We start from the raw sequence: 21,063 nt of genomic DNA on the forward strand, positions 1-21,063 counted from the left end.
TAATCATGGAAAAAATTATTACAAATTTCATGATTGTAATGCAATCGTTGGATTAAAACAACATCAGTGTTATCATTTATTAATAACACTATAATTTTGGAGACAATCATGCTATATACTCCCTCTGTCCCAAGATAAGTGACTTGTATTTCTTTTTGGGGTGTCCCACTATAAGTGACCTATTTTCATTTTTAGCAAAAAGTCATCTCTCTTACTTTATTTTCCACCTACTTTATTCTCTCTTCTCTCTTCTACTTTTCCCTCTCTCATACTTTACTCTCTCCACTTTAACTTATTTAAATATCATTCCTTAAATCTCGTGCCCAAAAGAAGTAGGTCACTTATCTTGGGACGGAGGGAGTACCTAATTTTGCTTTATTTGATCAAATATTTAGTCGTAGAAAACATTATTATAAATTTCATGTGTAATGCAATTGTTGGATAAAACAAAATCAGTTTCATAACATTATAATTTTGGAGACAATCATGCTACATACCTAATTTTGCTATATTTGATCAAATATTTAGTCGTATAAACATTATCAATAAATTCATGATTTGTAAAGCAATCGTGGGATTAAAACAAAATCAGTTTCATAACATTATAATTTTGGAGAATTTAAGAGATTGATAGCCAAAACATAGCCCACATGATTTCTAGTCGTGCCCGATAACCACTCCGGCATGTCCACGATATGAGCTCGTTTTCATTATTTATTTAGTTATTATACAACTTATGATATCAATCATATGATGTGATGAAGGACTTATATTATGTAACTCGATTTAATGAAGGACTTATAGTTTTATATGATGTAGTCATGTAACTCAAACCTTAAAACATGAACTAACTATATAGGGCCGACAAATCATGTTGGTTGAATTGTTATCGAGTCGGTTTGATAACCACACAATTTATTTTGACTAATTAAATCCGAACACGAGTTTATCTGCTTTCCAAATTCTAACACAATATGCTCACGAAATAGACATGTTAGTGACACGGCTCGATTTGCGTTGATACGACTTGATATGACATGATAGCGACATATCACGTATCCAACACGATAAGCTATCGCAACATATGGAAGTAAGAAAAAAAATACATAATCTTAACTTCATCAGTCGAACCAATAACATTATAAGAACATGAAGATTGACACTAATCTATTAAATTCACATATATTCATATCATATTTTTGTATCGTGTCAAAAATTGCCGACTCTAAATATATAGTACACATTTTGTATAGACTATTTCAACCAATGGCCAATGGCCCAATGCCATTAAAACGTTAGTTCAAATGATTCATTATTAAATTGATTTTAACTAGTCTCTCATTCGGGCTCCGAATCCATAAAACTTTATCAAACTGGCACGGAGCCCAATATAGATGAGTTCTATGCAAACAACTCAATAGTAATGTTACTTAAGCGGTAAGTCCTTATAATAAAATGTAATAAAAAAAATAATAAAAATAATAATAAAAGTATAATATTACCCTTATAATAAAATGTAAGAATTTTAATTTAAAATAAATAACTCAATCCAAATAAAGAACCCCTAGAGGCAGTAAAGGGAACAAAACTCAAAAACTTGTAAACCTACTTCGCTCTTTCTCCCCTCTTTCAAACAACAATGTTTGTCTACAAAAATGGATATCAACTATTTTTCTCTTTTTGGTTCATACAAACGATAAATTGTAAGAATCCTAAAGGTAAGATGAAGACAACAAAATAGATTTTTATTAGTCTGTCAAATGATTCAAGAGGGTGCAATTAATGAAACCGGCACAAGAGATATGGTTATTTATTACTATTAATTATTATTGTTATTATTATTAATTTGGTGCTTCATTTGTAAGTTTGTGAATTATTGTTCTCGTAATATCACGACTTCACGAGTATAAATTTATGTACTCGTAAATTATATCACAATTCAGAATTAAATATCACATTTTTTGGTCTAGTGAAGCGCAAAATTAACAAAAGATTGAAGGTTATATTAAAGAAAATATTATAGAAATGATGAATCAATTATCTCTAAAAAAATCCACAAAAATTATAACATTACATATCAATGAGAGAAGATAAGAAAGACCCCCATCGTCACTCCAAGAAGAGATGGAAGAACACTCGAAGCTGGCTGTGCAGCCGACAATGTCGGCCGCATTCCCGGCGGCGTAAGCGTCGGGACTAGGTCACCTTGCGGCGTCTCAGGCTGCGTCATGCCATCGTCACCGTCACCACCGCCACCGCTCCCGCCGGAAGAAGGTGGTGTCAAGGGCTGAGGAATAAACGGAACTGCAAAATTTGGAATTATATGTAACATGTAATAATTTGACTATGATATGTTAAGTAATATTTTAAAATTTATATACTAAAAGTTAAATATCATATTGAATTAAAAATTAGTACCTTGAGGAATTGAGGGAGGAGATAATCCAGGATTTGTATTTGGTGCACCGGGGGTTGAATTCCTTGGTTCTATACCATCCAAAACATCAAATCAGTCCAAATTCATCAATATTTAGTTAATCATTATGTTACAACAATATTAACTCATCCGATGTACACATACCTGGAGCTGGAACAGGGCTAGCCGTGGCTGGAAATTTAGGACAGATTTAGTTAATTAATTACCACCTTAATTAAATTTAATCTAAAACATGGAGTATTTAATTTTTGATAGAGTTAGTTACCTTTGCATTCAATTGGGACACCAGATTGCTTGCATGCTTTAGGAAGGGAGATAGCCAAAGATCGATTGATGGGAATTTCGAAAGGCACACCTCCGGTAACGATGAGGCACAAGCAATCTTGGCCGTTTCTCATGAGGTCTCTCAATGAGTTGCAGCAGGCTGAAGTCGGCGACGACGAACCGCCTGACCCGCCAGCCAGGAAGCCTAAGCAAGACCCGAAGCTTCGCAGCATCGGCCCCGTGCATATGGCATTCGTGTTCGTGTTCGACTGCGCCGCCGTGTATGGGCTTAGGGAGGCTAGGATGATCATAGAGGTTGCTAGAGGGATAAATAGATTCATGATTTCCATATGGATGCTTGTTTCAGAGAGAGAGAGGGAATTGTACTAGATTGGTGATTAGGGAGAAGCTAGAGAGGGAGAGTTTATAGATTGCATGGTTTAAGGTTGTAAGAAAAAAGTGGGATTGTGTGGCTAGCTCAACTACCTTAACTGTATTTTGGAGGGTTTGGGAGACTTTGCTAACTAGTTTTTCTATATTTCACGAAATAGAAGAAGCAATAAATTAAATATGATGTTGCTCGGTTTAAATTCTGTTGATTGAGATTGACTATGAATATTTTAATGTGTAGTTTGATTTGAAAAGATGGAATGTCGATGGATTTTTTATAGTACTACACATGCACAGTCACAATTGAATTAGTTGAGTTACATCACTTGATCTTGAGCAAGGGAAATTAACATTGATTTAAGTTTTCGAAGAAAGAAACACTTGTTATAACAAACTGCATGACACCTTGCATAGATAACCAGGGGTTGGTCAACTACATAACACTTTCTTCGTGGTGTTGAATAAGCCTTTTATTGTATAGAGTACTAAATTAATCTACATTTCCTTGTGCAACTCTTGTACACCAAATCCCGATTCGTCTGTATTATGAAAGTTTTCATAAAGAGAATATATATAATCTAACAAGTTAAAATAAACCCCTCATTTTGGGTAATTTTTAGATGACCCTCTCTATTATCATTATATGAGTTGTGGGGAATATTGCAACGGCCCATCATATTATTTGGCTATCCCAAATCAGAAGCCAATTTCTATATGTGGCAGCCCAATACCAAAACCCAATTTCAGTCTTATCTATATGACTTGAAACTTGAAAGTTGTGTTGATCGAAGATCAACCGCCTTGCTATGTGTTTTTCGATCACCTTCTTTGATCAAATCTTCTCCATCTTCTTTAATTTGTTGCAAGTATGATAATTCCTATAGGAGACAATAAATCCTTTATGGATAGTGGGATCCGATCGTAGATATATATCCAATGTAAATTTCCTTTGATTTGCTTAGTATCATCCGTGATAGAATTCAAACTCAAAACCAATTAACGACGTCTATGAAAATTGAAATATTCGATAAGATTTACTCCATATCACAATTTAAGTTTTCTAATTTACAGCTATAAATATTTGTACGTTCCATTTGGCTATAAGAACAACAACTTTCCTCCACAATACTGCACGCAATCAAGAAACCCATTTCAATTTGTTTCTAGAAAAGAAAAAGAAACCAAACATTAGAAAAGAAAATTCAAAGAGTAGGAAAAGAATTGGTAACCCAAAACCAACCCCCACTCCCAACTCCAAGTCTTCATTTTGACTTAATAATCATAAATCCCAAAATCAACACACTCAAATTTCTCATCTCTAAATGGCAAAGCTGCAATTCCAAAGGATTTCAATCCTCGTCGTCGCATTCGCCGCCCTTGCGACGGCGCAATCCGAGGAATGCACGAATGTGGTGGTGAGCATGTCGCCGTGCCTCAACTACGGCAACTCCTCCGCTGCCCCCTGGGCGGCATGCTGCACGCAGCTGAACACGGTGGCCCGCTCCCGACCACAGTGCTTATGTCAAGTATTTAATGGCGGAGGATTGACCGTTGACCAGAGTCAAGCTCAAGCCCTCCCAAAGGCTTGTAGTGTCCAAATCGATCCCCATCTCAACAACTGCAAAGGTACCGTATAAATGTTCATAAATTTGATTTCTTTACTTAATAAATACTCATATTTTGGATGCAGGGGGTGGATCATCATCACCTGGAAATGGCTCCTCCCATGCAACTGCAACCTCCTTTGGATTTAATCCTTTCTTTTTTATTTTTGCTACATATACTCTATTTTAATTATTACATACACATTTTGAGTTTGTCTATGGTGGGTGGGAGTTGGTGATGTCCCTAGATTCATTGACTTACAAAAATTCATCTACAATGTATGACCAAGTTTTTCATTAATTGTAACTTTAGTTAATTGAGTTGGTGGGCTGTTAATCAGCTCTCTATTATACACACCCCTTTAATTTTAATATAAAAACTAAGGATTTTTTTTTTTTTTTTTTTTTTTGCATAATATATATGAGTTCATTGTATGAATTCAATTAGAATTTTCACCCTCTAAGAGATTTGAACGCAATACACAAATCCATTCCACAAAATGAATATTTATAGCAATTTTTATTATAAGAGATTGTTTTTATTTGTCAATTCCATTTATAGACAACTTATAGTGGAGTATATGTATATGAATGATGCACTTGTTTTGAGAATTAAGATTCAGTTCAAATTAGACATTTATTTATAAGTATGGTAGTTAGGTAATAATTGGACCCAATTTTGATTTTTGAACTATAATAAGCACTTTTTGATTTCACTGGAAATGGTCGGCGATTCCACGTTGGCAACTCTACTTAATTATTGGGCCGAGTCAAAATAACAGGCCCATTGCTGAGAGATGTTTATATGGAGTACATTTTAGCCCAGGATCCATATTTACTCGGGCCTTTTACCTTTCAAATAGTGCAATGTTATTAATTGCATTACAGAATTATAGAATTAGTTGTAATTATTGTTAATAGTATATGATGGAACATTGACGTGATTATTTATTAGACATGCTATGATGTGGTGATTAGATTAATATGCAACTTGAGAGTACTGCTAAAATGTGACATCAACTTAATGATATGGCATAGTATTAGACAATAGACATTTTTATATCGAATACCTCAATTAGGGATTTTTTTTACCTACATACCGAATGAAATTCTTTCGTGTTTTATATTTTGCTTTTTATTGAGAAAGACACTATTTAAAGTGTATATTTAGAAAGTTCCACTTACATACTTGGATAACATTATTAATATCCAGAAATCCTCGTTTCAACTAGTTTCTAAAAGTGAGATTATACATGCAAATATAATTCACATAATCAAATCACACTCTAAAGTAGCTTATTTATTTATAAATCTATACTTTAGCTTTTCAATTAACGACAATTTTCTTTTTAACAAATGACTCTTTCTAGCTAGTTGGTAGATCGGCTGCCTCGAGACTAAAAATTTGTTTATATTTTGTATAATACTTTATATATTTTGAATGATGCATGCTCATCACTCATCAGTATATATCTGCAAAATGGATCAACCATAGGCTATATTTTAATAATGATCTACTTCCAATTAATTATTAATATATATACTTATAACAATGCTAATTGAGGGATCAAATTAAGAATATCCATTTTCTTAGTTAATTGCGTCTAATAATTTGAGGGCCGAATAATACTTACCCTTTTTTAATTTATCGAGTTGAGTATAACGTCATCACTCTATTGTCTTTTAGTGGATTTGACAAAAAAAATATAATCCTTCAGTTTAGAAACAGAGTATTTTATGAATATGTATAATATCATAGTGTGGCCATAGGTCCTATATTTATAATACTACTACTACTAATTCTACAAGAAGCATTCATATTTATTTATTACTTTCGTGAGTCTTACACATTAATATTCGAAAACAAATCAGAAACTGCAATTAGTCAAATTGCACCATATTTTACTGGTCATCACATAATTCTACTGAATCATTAATCATCAGTTTAAAGGCAAATTACCACTAAAATAATGAAGTTAGAAAGGTTCTGATTAATCCCAAAGTCCACAGATTTAAAAAAATAGTATCATATCTCAACTTCATTATATTTGTAGATTATCCTATTGATTTAGATTTAGGAATAAATTGTGTGAAAGCCAAATACTTTAATCAATGAATTTTGTAAGTGATATTAAAAAAAACGTGAATTTCGGCTTCCAATTCATGGAGTACATAATTTTCCTTCAAATCTAAATCCATGGAACAATTAAAAAAAATGTCAAAGATAATACTATTATTTTGACTTTTTTGAGATTAATCAAAATTCATAATTTTTCCGATAATTTTCCATTTTTAAATACTGTATTTTAAAGAAACGATTCAGTTCATTTGTGATGGAAGGATTAATTATCTCTACTTGTATTATCATTATTATCGTTATAAATATGAAAACTTGAGTAGCTAATTGTTGGATTGAGTAGTATATTGTGGGGTGGTATTGCAATAAAGTAAAAGGTGATGGGTGAATATGGAAATGAGGGGGTCACAGTTTACTAGGAGTGAAGTGGACCCCACAGCATAGACCTCGAATTTACGTTAAGCTACTCCATGAGTCTATTGACTGTCACGTCACTATAGCTGGGCCAATATTTCATAAAGTTGAGTGGCCCCACTCTTTTCTCATTGGATTATCTCATCTTTCCTCTATTATTGGCCCTTTTTCCTCATTGGATTAACACCTATAAATAGTACTATCTCGCCCACTTCCACTTTTGCCCCTCAACATGCCGGTTATTGGATCAATTCATTCTTAATTAAAATTATTAATTCAATATAAAATTTATGATAAATTTTTGTAGGATTACTTCATTTATCATATTTTAAGAAAAAACAATTGATAGAAAACACAATTGATGAAGGTGGTCATGAGGTCGATCCATGACTTTGGATATGAAGTAATCTGAAGTCATTATATTATTATTTGAAGTGTCTATAAATTCACATAAGAAATAGTTATCAGTTCAATTAAATGATACATTTAATCAACTAAAACAAAGTATTGTAACAATATATATTTTTATGTCAAAGTAAATGCTTTTTCATTTGCAATTAAGAGTCCTGATTGAATTTGATATGAATATATTAAAAATACTAGTAGTATAATTGAAAGTTGATAGAAAAATGTAACGGAATGTAAGTAATGCTGAAAATCGTGGATGGAATGTTGTGATTAATTATCATAGGTTAATCCAATAAGAGGGAGAAATTTTCTATAATCGACGTTATAACCGTATGGTAGGAGTAAAATGGTGGGGCAGGTGGGGTTGCTCAACTTGTATGTCGTCATCCTAGAGAGAAGAGGTCCCACATTAAAGTCAGTAATTATTGATTAAGAAAAGATTGAAAGAATTAAAGAATACAGTACTCCATAATCAATTTTCGAGTGAGAATTGAATATAGAGTGTCAAACAAAGTTATTTAAATGGAAACCAAGCTTTCACTAAATACACTTATCTTATCAAATTTGCTTCATCGCACATTCAAATTATATTTTTAAGTACAGAGCTAATTTGATTCCACTAAATTTATGTGCTATTTATCCGACTTCGTGGGGTTTGTGACAATTTAGAGCTTGTGAATTTGATACAGAAAAATACCACTCCTCGGTTACCGATTAAGAATCTCTTTTCTGGGCACAAATTTTAAGTAAAATACAGATCAAATAAAATAGGTTGATAAGACGTGAAACTTTGACTTAAAATCAAATGAAATGGTATAATGATAAGTGTTTTTAATTTATTAACCAACTATATTTAGTATTTTAATATTTAATTAACACATCAAAATTATTAATATGATCTTGTTTTGGTGGTACAAAATTTGGTCGTTTATCATTATTCTGATTGATATTTCTAAGACTAGAAGAATATAAATGTAACATGATTTTACTTGCTAGAACTTGGCCCTGCCATGTTAATTAAGTTATTTTTTATTTTATAAAATTATTAAATAGTTGAGTTATTTTTATTTTTCGTAAAAAATAACATTTTATTTTACTATAAATATTTTTCACCTCTTTTATTTTATTCACCATCTATTTAACAGCAAGTATCGGAGAAAGTATTTGAACATTATTTTCAAATTACTTCCCATGTTTCTTGATAATAGATGCTAGTCTTTTTGATATAGGAGTTAAAAAAAGACAAAAAGAAATGGGTAGATAATAAAGTATGAGAAATAATAAAATTTATAAGTGAGTAAAATAAAATATATGAAAGAAAATAGAATAAAGTTTGTTAACTTTTATTAAAAATAAAAATGATTATATTGAAACATGCTAAAATGAAAAGAATCCTTTTTGGTTCAGAAAAAAGAGATGACAATGCATATATTTTTCTGATAAAACAAAGAGGAAAAAAAGAAAGAAAATATTCGAAAACGATTTCCCAATATCAATCAAACACTTTTGATTCCTTTTCCCATGCCTCCACCCAAAATCAAATCACCGCCAGTAATTTTTGTGTGTGAATAAAATTGAGAGAAAGAGAAAGGTTGATTTATTGAAACCACTGATTATGATGCACACGCATCTTTAAATTCTCTCTCCTCATTTGTTTCTGTAATTTTCCAGTGGTCACGTACGTAGTCAGTTTTTACAGAGCTAGGTAGAAAAAAGAAATGAAAAAGATGGTATTTAGTGGGGGGCAAAGATAAAGTGTTCCCACTTTGAGGTGGTAAAAGGGAATTCATAGACAAAAAACACTCATCACTCTTTTTGTTTTCTTCTTCACCATTTTCTTTTTATTGGTTTTCAACTTCAGGTACTTTTGATTTTATGGGCCTTGTCTGCATGTATTGCATTGAATCTATATGATGAAAGGCATAGAGAGAGAGTGATTTTGAGTGTGTGTGTGTGAGAGAGAGCATAGCATACAAAGCTTTGTGCTTTCTTGGAGGTTAGTGTAGGAAAGTTGAGAACAATCGCTGGAAATCAGAGAGTAATTCCTCATTTGTTCCGACACGTAGTTTGGTATTTTCTTCAAGTTCGATTCTTGATAGTTTGACTGTATTCTGTGCTACTATTAAAGATCGGTTTTTTATTGTTACATTTCCTATAATGATTGTATGATTAAACTCCTCCTTCACACTGTGAAGAAAGAACCAGTTCGATTCGTTTGTTGATTGAGCTTTTCCTAGCAATTTCAGGTGTGTAATTCTCTCTCTCACTCTCTCAAGGATACATCTTTTTCAGTGATTGAAGTTCAAATGTATGATTTTGTTTTCAGAGATTGGTATTGTGGGAAAGAAATTCTTGAACAAGAGCTCTAATGGCAGATTACACTTCTCTTCAATCCCCAAAGGAGTATTACAGACAGCCCATTTCCTCAATTTTCACTTCACCTAGGTTGTTCACTAGTTTTGTGTCAAAGGGCTCTCTTGAAACTGAGTCTTTAACCAGCCCTACTTCAATCATGGATACCAAACCGTTTTGTGCTCTGAGAAACCCCTTTAAGTCTGAAACAAACTCCCCCAAACCAGAATGCAAGAACCATTGGGATAAATTGGAGTCGAGAGGGGTTGGCCTTGGCCTTATAGATGCACTGATTGATGACAACTCGCAGTCGAATGTGTCGAAGCACGACAGCCGGATGGTCCTCTTTGGATCACAGTTGAGGATCCATGTCCCTCCCCTGCCTCCCTCTGTAGCTTCCCCAACCGATTCCCCCAAATCCCCCTGTGATTTTGGCATCAAAACCAGGCACTCTCATGTGGGCTCGCCCTCTCCCTCAGCTAATCTGAGGAGATCCCCCTTTGGCTCGATGAATTCGGGTGGTTTTAGTAGTCTCTCTGCTAGTGAGATGGAGCTCTCAGAGGACTACACATGTGTGATATCTTATGGCCCAAATCCAAAAACTACACACATATTTGATGATTGCATTCTTGAGAGCTGTTGTGGGGTTGTCAAGTTCTCTGAATCAAGAAAGGAAAATGGCCAGTTTTCGATGAATCAGTCGATGAGTTACCCCTCTGAGAGTTTCCTTAGCTTCTGCTATAGCTGCAAAAAGAATCTTGGACAAGGGAAGGATATTTACATGTACAGGTGAGATTGGATAAGAGTTCTTGATATACAAAATCATAACAAGAACACAATTTGAATGTGAATGCAGTTTAATATGCCTTGTTTGTTTCTTGTTCTTGGTCATATGTTTGAATACAAAATTTACTATTCTTGTGTTGTAAACACTAGTTAAGTTAATTGGAGCTCAATCTGTTAGTGATTCTTGTGTTGAAATGCAGTTTTCTTGTGTTGTCTTTTTCTTAGTTAAGTGATATAGCAATGGTGCTGGTGTTTTTGCAGGGGTGAGAAGGCATTCTGCAGCAGCGAATGCCGGTGCAAGGAGATGATGCTCGAGGAGGAGGAGGGGTCAGAAAATTCTGATTCCGACCACCACATGTATGGTACTTCCTCGTGAAGCTTATTTTTTCGGCTTCCTCATATGTTACTGATCCCATCAAGATGAATTGTGATGCAAGATGAAACAAATCAAGATTGTGAAATGTTACAATGGATTGAATCTTGTTTTTTTTAGCCTTTTTGCTTATGATCAAAGGTTTTAGATTTGGTTTTTGTTGGGTTGAGGATGATCATCATGTTGTTAAAGTGTGAAGGACTGATTAGCGTGTTAATTGCTGTTACAGTGTAAATAATGATAATAATATCATAATTTTGAGTAGATGATATTTGGGTTGAGTGGATTCTTACCTTTCATAAATTATGTAGTAGTACTATATTTTTTGTTTGTGGTCCTTTTCATGATAGGAAATCTTACATTAAATAATAAGTACTTTGTAGAAGGAATACTATGTGCTGCAATAATGTTATTAGTCAATAATTTATCCCAAAATGCCAAGAAATCAAGGATTGGCGTCTGTCATGGAAGCCAATATCATACCATGAAGAAAAAAAAACTGTAAATTACAGTATTATTTTATGATTTAAAAAAGTCATGTATTATACTCACTACTAATAGATTATTGTGGTGAGAAAAGCAAAAAAAAAAAAAAAAAAAAAAAAAAAAAAAAAAGGTTTAAGCAAATATCTGTACATCCTTATAATCGAGCAAAGTTGAAACAATAATGTGTTAGGCAGTGGAAGGAGACTTATCATAATAAGTGACAAGACATTATATATCTGTGTTAGGGATTTTGGACTAGTTGTATCTGAAATAGTTGCACAATGGCCCCATATGTCTGATAATTATTTTTTGTTGGATTTGGAACATTGTTTGGAACAAATACATATAGGTCTTCAATATAATTTAAGATGTTGTCTTAATTCTTACTCCTAATCTTATTACACAGTAGTACATGATAATTTCAGTCGACGACAATGGTGGGCTCTCTAGAAATATGGGCTTTGTACATTCTTTACGTAGTGGGCCTTTTTGTACATATATATAAATTGATGACCAAGTTGATTTATAGTATATTATACTAAGCCTACAACATTGCTTCTTTATAAAACATTTGTCACATATGGATATCTCAAACTAGTAGCTCTTAATCTAAATTTTCAATATCCATGAACTAACTTACGCCCAATCAAAATTGTTTTGCTACCGTATTTTGTTAGGCTCGTCGCCTCCTTTGCATAATTAGTTAGCCGGTATTGAAACGAAGTCTGGTATCGATTCCAACGGGAATGCCGTTGTTGAAACGAATACGAACTGAAGTTTGTACGTTGTATTATGATGTAATTTTGGGAAGGTGCAAGTTGTATAGATGTTGTAGATTGGCAAAATTGGCAGTGTTTTAGTGTTGCAGAATATTCTGGGGTATAGAAGTATGGGCTGTTCTACTTTTGTTGTATGTAAATTGTTTGACAAGGGCAGATTTTAGATGATTGATGGGCAAAACCGTGTGAGCAGAAAAATGTATGGGCAACACATATAAGGTTTGTTTTCCTACATGTTTGCCCATAATAAGTCACCTAGAATAGGCCTTTGAGGATAGTGTCCTCATGGATATTATCGATTTGACTATGACGAAGAAATACTATAATATAGTCACTAAGACGATCATCTTCTAATTTATAGGTTGACGATTAAGGTCACTGTAGTACTATGATGTTTTTACATAGCGTATTGAAATTGTGTGACATATATATAGTAGTATTAATTTGGACTGTATTTCATTGTGACTATACATTGTTGATATTATTGACCTATATAACCTAAACTTGTACATTTATTACAGTCTTGCAAATCGAAAAAATATTGGGCATTAATGTCTAACTAAAGAGCCAAAGGTTCAAATAGTAGGCAAAAATTCTTGCTTATTTGGCCAAATACATGTATAATAGTATTCCACTGTTTTTTTGTTTTGACAAAGTTTAAGCATCGTCAAGTTAAGGATTGGATTTGTTTTAAATTTTAATTCAGTTGAAACTTTAAGTAAGTAACATAAAATGTCAATCGAGAATCCTCTCATCAAGTGTTTATTGAATTAAATTTCTTACGCCTTATTCTCTCACCTGCTTAATCTAGCCGTAACATGCGGGTGGATAAAATTGCAGGATTCCATAATTTTATAAAAAAATTAATGGACAATCTCATGACATTGATAGTTTCAGAATCCCATCAACCATCATTATTGCAATTTAATTAAAAATAATCATTTTTTCCCCTTCTCCTAACTAGCTTATATGAGTATTACCCAATAGTTAGTGATGTGCCAACTGGGTTAGTTTCATTAGCATTATTATTTTGGTGTCTTTGTTATTTGGGAGTGGAGAGTATCAAGATTAGAATCTTTTACATCATTATTTTTATCTAGAAAGTTTTCGTTGTTTGATTATCTCTAAAGACTCTATTATGCATTTATATATACATATCGTGTTAATTACATAGGTTTGGATAATAACAATTACCAATCGAATTTTAAAAATACACCCCATATATGTATAACTTTTGCTACATTTTACACATAATTTTTTTTTTTGGAAAAGTAAAGAAAATTATTAGAATAATTGCGCAATTTGTTTCAGCATATATTAGTATGTGGTTGAATTCTGATCAAATCATATAGTTAGACATCTAATCTAATCATTACATTGAGTCCACAACTTGAAGATTCTATTAGTGCACTTATAATCCCATTTTTCTCTTATAGTCACAATAATTGTCATTATAAAACTTAACCGCCGCACACATATCAATAATGATAGTGAATTATCATATCTCATAGGCCATATATCAATTATTCACAATTATTTTAACACACACACAAATAAAAGACAAACCAAATCTAGCAACTTAGTTAGACGCATAACATAATAATCTATACATGGGAAATTAAAGTGCTTGAAAGAGTTTGGATTATTGCGGTGTGAATGAATAAATTTTTGAGATTGGTTGAGACTAAGGAATAAGTGGTTATATATAATATATCCATGTACTATTATTTATACATAGATAAAATGTGCATGTGGGAAAGCCATGTGAACGACATTTGAATACAAATTTCATAGTTTCATATGATTAAGATATGGAGGAAAAAACAAGAAGCCATGTGAGGAATAATTGAGCAATGCATTTAGAGCTACATTTATTGAATCATTGAATTTGTACAAGTTTGTGTGTTATAAAAATGATTAATGTTGAAGTGATTGTTAACTAAAGCTTATAATAGTATAAATTTCCTTTTTGGGTGTTTGTTGTTCTATTATTTGGTCATTAGGAATTAGGACTATTCGAAAGTTTTAACAAGAGTTTTATGTTGCGCCTATTTATAGTCTCCTATTTAATTTATGCAAAATTTTCTAAAGTCTAGACCTATTCATGAAGTCATAAATAGGTCTTTTATTCCCAAAATCAACGTAAGTTTCAAATGTTGTCTTGAGAAATTATTTGATGTGATGGATTTAACATTATACTAATATTTTGAGTTTTATTTTGAAATATTAATAATTTGGAAAAGTGATGGGTTTCATTTAAGGTCCAAACTGATCTACTTCCAAAAACAATTAATTCTTAAAGATACGAATAATTTGAGAATGAAATAGCTAGAGTTAGATGAAGAATTGAAACAGGAAGGCAAACTGTATGTAGCCACTGGAATTGCCTGCTGCCAACTTGACAAATCGAGTGATCAATTTGGAGACTAAGACAATTTTTGCACCTTTTCATTTTCATGTGGTCTATAATTTAGACGTAGAATTTAGGTTTTCTTCATATCATCACATATTTTATTACTATTTCTACAAGTTGGATCGATGTCTCATTTTAGATATGCCAGTGACGTGTCTATGTATATTTTCATTAGCTATGAATCATTTGAATGTCTCAATCTATTTATCTATCTATATATGTTTATATAGGTGTTGGCCAAATTAATAAAAAAAATATTTTATAATGAAAATTAAGAATTAGTAGTATTTTCAGCTATTGAAAATTTATGACGAATTTATTGAATAGATTCGTGGTCTTGGGTTTGAATATCTTAGGTAACAAATATTTTAGTTTTTGAGTTTTTGAATTTATATGTTTCCCCGATAAAATTCATAAAGTATTTCAATGTGATGGACTGATGGTTCATGATTTTTTAAAAAGGAGAGCAATTAACATTAATTTACAAAATCATTTTGTTAAAAAAATTGTATAAAAAATCCAAGTTGTGTAGCGGTAACAATTACAACCGAATGAAATATGTACAAAATGAAATAAAGACGGAAATTATGATGATAATAATGAACAAACTATAATTATTTTGGTCGACGAAGCTCTCTTTCCACAAGATAAATTACGCTTCTGTTTGTGCTCTCGGATTGACGTAGAAACATCTTGAATCCGCTATTGACATTGACCAACTTACAAAGTTCTGATAACTTGAGCAAACAAATTTTCAAAGAATGCAAAGTGCAAGTATAAAAGGGAGGGATATTTCGGGCTTGCTTTGTTATTTATACTGTATGTATTTCTCTCTAAACTCTATCCATTTATAAATTGGTAATGTACCTCTAGATGAAAGATCAAATGCCTCAAGAAGAAGAAAGATCAAAGGACTCAGGCTTCAATGCGTACGGCAATTTTCCAATACACGTAAATTCAATTACTGCTTTATATGTTAAGTGCAACTCGACATGTTAAGTGCGTCTCTTACACTCACTATGTCCTATTCAAGATGTCCATTTTTCATATTTAGAAATAAATCTTCCTCTCTCCTTATTAAAATATTCAATTACTTTTTCTCTCTCTACTTACTTCACCTAACAACTCTTCCTAAAATCTCGTGCCACTCAAGAATGTGGGGAGTAGTTTTTACAAATAAAATTAGATTTGTGTATAATAACTCATGTTAATTGATATTTAAATCTAGCTCTGTTTTTCGATCATTTAATAATATTCCCACCTTTAAGTTTCATTGCAATCAAACGATGAGAGTAACGTAACCTGATGTGATATTAAAAGATCGATCGACTCATTTTTGATAATTGAATGGAAAGTACATAGTAGTTCTCACTTCTCATGTGCAACAATAATTATAATTTCTTTTTTGTTTGTTCTTTTTCCTTCGTGTTTTTTGAGTTAGGGAATCAAATGTGTTCCTAAAAAATTAAATGACTTTGGGTTACAAAAGGTATATATGAAAGATCAAATCTAAGTCGGGTAGCAAATAAAGATTTAGTGATTTAACCCATTTTGGCATAGATTAAGTGTATGTGACAAATCAATTAATTATCCATTTCTGGTGGGAACCAAGTCATGTTCTTGTCTAATCAAATTGGTTCATCCACCTTTTAGTTTTAAAATGTTATTATTATTTCCAAATGTATTTCAAGGCATATAACCTTTTTTTTCCATCCTAACGTAATACTGAAAATTAAGAAAAATAAAATATACTGTACTATATTATGGTTTCTCATAAATATTTCACATAATTAGAGAGGGAGTATCTAGTATGAAGATCATCCATAAAATGACAAAAAAAGAAGAAAGAACAAAATCAATAGAAATCCAAACTCAACTGACCAAATCCAAACAAATCACTGGAAATCACATGACAAATGTCATGCATATTTTCAGACAGTTTTTATGATCGAATTGATGCACAAAACAGCAGAAAACTCATTATTTGATATAAACTCACTAAATAATAGTACTTACTACTATTATTTACAACGCTTAAATTACGTATTAATTGAAGTTTAGATTCATACTATTGCTAAGTCAATTTATGGAGCGACTATCAAAAGTCAAATTCTAAAAGAAATGGTAATAATTAGATAATTTACTCACTATTTTCTTCCTTATTAGAAAGACAATGGCACGATATATTGTCTTGTAACAATAATAATATAAAACGGCTATATTAAACAATGCACATTATAAATAAAATAAACAAATTGGAAGATATGTAATATATATAAAAAAAATTAAATCACGTCTATTCACAGCATCATATTTTTGACTCAAAAGTATAGTATAATAATGCAAATTGGAATAGACGATTAAATTTTTTTATATATGACGTCACTTGATTTTGTTACATGTGAATATGGTAAATAATCATACTCTCAGTCTCAGATTGTTGGATAACGTGAATCTTGGTCATTTTATGCCACTAGCTAAGAAATCCATTTTTTAATTAAATTCTAACTGTTGATAAACAGTTACATATGTTGGTTTCAATTATTTTACTTTATTATGTGACTAACTACATGATTTGTGTATAATAGTCATAATGATAACAAATGTGTATATCTTTGTCTTGACGAAATAAAATAGTCTTTTCCGTGCATGTAACCTATGTAGGGTTCAGATTAAAGCAGCCAATTATTAATTCCAAATTTGAAGATTTGACATTTAAATACTACTCCTATATATGTTCATGCATTGAACTTTGTCGAAAAATTTGGCTCCAGAAAATGCTACTACAAGGCTTTTGAAAATAATTTATAAGCATTTCACACATAGTAATGCATGAACATAATATTTAATTCAAACATAAAAGGTTAAAGTAATTTGTATTTTGATATGCAACAATATTATTAAAATTGATATAACTATTTTTTTAAAAAAGTTAGAGAACAAAACGGTACGGAGTATCAGTTTTCAAATACATTGATATTAGTTGTCATTACAAAACTAATCAATTTTGGACTCAATATAAATTTGCGGATTCATGAATATCAGTTTCTGACTCGATATTAGCAACTGATATTAATATATCAATCCTCAAAATTCTCATTTTAAAAAAGTCCAACTGGAACCACTTCCTTAATTTATATCCTCATATATTTTAAAATTTGTGTGAAGATTCCAAAACAAACTACTCCAAATATATTTGTCTGCATATTTCCATCAAAATTATATTTGAAAGCCTATTGTTACCCTTTTGTTTAGACGTGTTATTGAAAAAAAGTGATGCAAGTCAAGTCAACATAATCAAACACAATTACAAGAGAAAGCAACCCTAATATTATTGGGGTGGAAAAGGTATACCCTAATTAAACCAACCACTAAACTATAATGTGGAAAATCTTCGAGTATCATGCTTTAATTATTCATATGTCATTTTCATGATGATGAAATTATGTTATCAACATTTCGTGATAGATACGATATAATAAATTAGCATAGAAAATCAATTGAATTGTGATCAATTATGTTCTCTTCAAAATCATGAATCTTCACTAGCTATAATAAAATGATTAATTATGAGGCCATCTTTATGTTTTCGAGTCAACTCAAAGATGTCGAGGCTACTAGTATAAGTATAGTTGAAGATCGTGATTTGAATCCAACTTCTACTTAATGACTTATCTTCTATCTTTTATAAAATAAACAAAAAGCAAACTCGAGAGTGGAGAAACTCATGGTAGATAATTTAATTAATTGCATTATCGTTATCAAAAGTTTAATTTATCTGCAGGTAAAAGATGCTTCTCGTTCAACTAATAGGTTAAGAGTCCGAGTCAACTATAAAATTATGCGTGTAGAATTATCCATGTAAAATTATGCCTATGTGAATCTAAAATATAGAGATAGACAATCATTTTAGATCATAAAAGTGAGCTCTACCAAATCTTGGAAAACCATGATTCAAGACATACCTAGTAATTTACGTACAAACTCCAATCAAACATATCTAAGCATTTTTTTAGAGATGTAAATTGTTTCTTTTTTTTCAAAACTTCTCACCGACCCATTAATAATAGTACTAACATATTTCAAAATGGTTGGTTGCCCATGTCGAAAGATGCCACCATTTCGTGCCATAAATATGGCCTCCAACTATATACACACCACATACAGTAAAAAGATAAATCAATTGAAATAATTAAACACAATATATAGTCCAAAAGTCACTTAACATGTAATTAAGTGGATCCATTATATTGCTTATTTAAGTATTATCAATTCACATCATATTCAATAAATTAATATCAAATAGTAGCCCACATCAATATTAGTTTAGTGAAATACGTGACAAGCGTAAAACCGGCCAATTAAACCAAAGATTAATTAAATTGAAGCAACCAAGATATATATATAGTGAATCATCCCATGTTAGAAATATGACAACGTGTATGACTCAAAATTTCTAGAGCAAGAAATACTGTCTGCCAGCAACTTTTATCAACATAATAAATCTTGCCTTAATTGGCGAATCATCAATCCATGCAACTTTGTCATCAATGTCAAGACATTACACTTATGTATGTGTAATTTTCAGCCATCCAACGTTCGTAGCTGTCTCAATAAAATTCTTTGTAGTTTCTAGCATCAAATTGTGGATCTAACACATATCCAATTTCGAAAAATAGTCCAATCTACTTATCACCAATTAAATAGATTATATAATTTGAAGTGAAAATATACAACTATTACTATCTAAGTCTCATGATACACCCCGCTAGAGTGGTGCCATGTCAAATCTAGCGTACAATAATACATAAATTTTTCGATGATGAAATCTGGGCCTCATGTGACATAATTCAAAAGGGTTAGTTGTCTAGCTATAAAATCACAAAGAACGAGTAATTTTTCGGTCAGTCCCATACCCTTTAAAGTTGAAATAATAAGTCACAAAGTTTCAAATATTCTAAATTGTATCATTTCACCATTTTTTTATATTATGTCCAAAACAACGTAATTTGATCATTCACGTCGAAACATCAATGCACATTTATGTAAATATTCACTGAGATAACGAAAATTTTACACGTGTACACCATTTTAGCAGTGTACTTATTTGCTTAGAAAAAAAAATCATCGTGGGACAGTTGAAATTTTTGAAAGTTTAATATTTGTCATTCAAAGTTTGAAACGTACAGGGAAAACTAGAATTTGATCAAATTTTATGACTTATTCTTGATAGTCTTGTTTATATCTCCCATGTTTTACTAAATAAACTATGTGAATAACCGAAAGTAACTGCCAATTATGAAGGCTCGGAAAAATCCAAACACCGAAAAAAATGATAAAGAAATGGATGAATTTGGAAAAAGAAAAAAAGAAATGGGGCCTAAGTGTCTCATATTCCACAACCCCTTTGTCCCTTTTAACATGGAGAAAATTGTGGCAGATCTCTCCCTACTATAAATCCCTCTCTCTCCCTCCATTCATCAATACAACAGTCCATATTCCATAAAAAAGAAAAACAAAAAATGGAAATTGAATCAGCAAAGTGCGAGTGCTGTGGACTAAGGGAAGACTGCACACAAGATTACATCACTCAAGTGAAGTCCAAATTCCAAGGCAAATGGCTCTGCGGCCTCTGCTCCGAGGCCGTCAGCGATGAGCTTAGCCGGGGCAAGCCCCGCTCCGGCTTGGACGAGGCCGTCAAGGCCCACATCTCCTTCTGCCGCAACTATAAGTCCAATCCGGCCGTGAACGTCGCTGACGGCATGAGGCAGATGCTCAGGAGGAGGAGCGATCTCTCTTCGCCCTCGTCTTCGTCTTCGTCTAAGAAATATTCTAGATCGTCGAGCACGTCGCAGGTCGGATTTTACTAGCTTCATTTGTTTCATGTGTCAATTTCGAATTAATAAGGTTAATTATTAAGTTAACTTTGATGATCATCTTCTTGTCACGGTTTGTATAGCTTAATTTCTTTTTTCTTTTTTTTTTGTTATCTTTATTTTTATGGGATGTAATGAAATCCTTCTCCTCTTACGATGATGTAGAATTTTTTGTGGGGGAAAAGTGATTCTAGCATTGAATTTAATTGCAAGGAAGTAATGAAACCATTTTTTTCTTTTTTCCTGCAAATTTATGTGTTTGGAGAATGATTAAAAGGGAGGATGATATATGCATTAAACTTTACCATAATTGAGATAGGTCAACTTCCCACTTAAACAAGAAAAGTGTGGAGTATGAGAATCGTGATATATGCTTTACATATTTTAATATATATTTATAAACA

At 31.9% G+C, this 21,063-nt stretch overlaps 4 protein-coding genes across 5 annotated transcripts; 3 read left to right on the forward strand and 1 right to left on the reverse strand.

Moving 5' to 3' along the window:
- Positions 1 to 2,017: 2,017 nt before the first annotated feature.
- On the reverse strand, positions 2,018 to 3,178 carry LOC125197526 (non-specific lipid transfer protein GPI-anchored 21-like). 2 transcript variants are annotated; one of them, XM_048096283.1, is made up of 4 exons: positions 2,703 to 3,169; positions 2,582 to 2,608; positions 2,419 to 2,487; positions 2,018 to 2,304 (listed from the first exon to the last, which is right to left on the reverse strand). In XM_048096283.1, the coding sequence occupies exons 1-4, from the start codon at positions 3,049 to 3,051 to the stop codon at positions 2,078 to 2,080; spliced, it is 672 nt and encodes a 223-aa protein (XP_047952240.1). In that variant the 5' UTR covers positions 3,052 to 3,169; the 3' UTR covers positions 2,018 to 2,077. The 2 variants fall into 2 exon arrangements, with proteins under 2 accessions (XP_047952240.1, XP_047952241.1); XM_048096284.1 differs by lacking the exon at positions 2,582 to 2,608 and having other exon boundaries at positions 2,703 to 3,178.
- Positions 3,179 to 4,226: 1,048 nt separating this feature from the next.
- Positions 4,227 to 5,016, forward strand: LOC125191675 (non-specific lipid transfer protein GPI-anchored 5-like). Its single transcript, XM_048089078.1, has 2 exons — positions 4,227 to 4,717; positions 4,782 to 5,016. Exons 1-2 carry the CDS (start codon positions 4,414 to 4,416, stop codon positions 4,883 to 4,885), a joined length of 408 nt encoding a protein of 135 aa, XP_047945035.1. The 5' UTR covers positions 4,227 to 4,413; the 3' UTR covers positions 4,886 to 5,016.
- Positions 5,017 to 9,346: 4,330 nt separating this feature from the next.
- Positions 9,347 to 11,369, forward strand: LOC125192125 (FCS-Like Zinc finger 8). The gene is made up of 3 exons (XM_048089587.1): positions 9,347 to 9,840; positions 9,921 to 10,735; positions 10,994 to 11,369. The coding sequence occupies exons 2-3, from the start codon at positions 9,963 to 9,965 to the stop codon at positions 11,106 to 11,108; spliced, it is 888 nt and encodes a 295-aa protein (XP_047945544.1). The 5' UTR covers positions 9,347 to 9,840; positions 9,921 to 9,962; the 3' UTR covers positions 11,109 to 11,369.
- Positions 11,370 to 20,240: 8,871 nt separating this feature from the next.
- Positions 20,241 to 20,909, forward strand: LOC125197013. The gene has a single exon (XM_048095702.1). It carries the CDS (start codon positions 20,306 to 20,308, stop codon positions 20,651 to 20,653), a length of 348 nt encoding a protein of 115 aa, XP_047951659.1. The 5' UTR covers positions 20,241 to 20,305; the 3' UTR covers positions 20,654 to 20,909.
- Positions 20,910 to 21,063: the final 154 nt, after the last annotated feature.

The sequence above is a fragment of the Salvia hispanica genome, chromosome 6, assembly GCF_023119035.1.
Source record: "Salvia hispanica cultivar TCC Black 2014 chromosome 6, UniMelb_Shisp_WGS_1.0, whole genome shotgun sequence".
NCBI lineage: Eukaryota > Viridiplantae > Streptophyta > Magnoliopsida > Lamiales > Lamiaceae > Salvia > Salvia hispanica.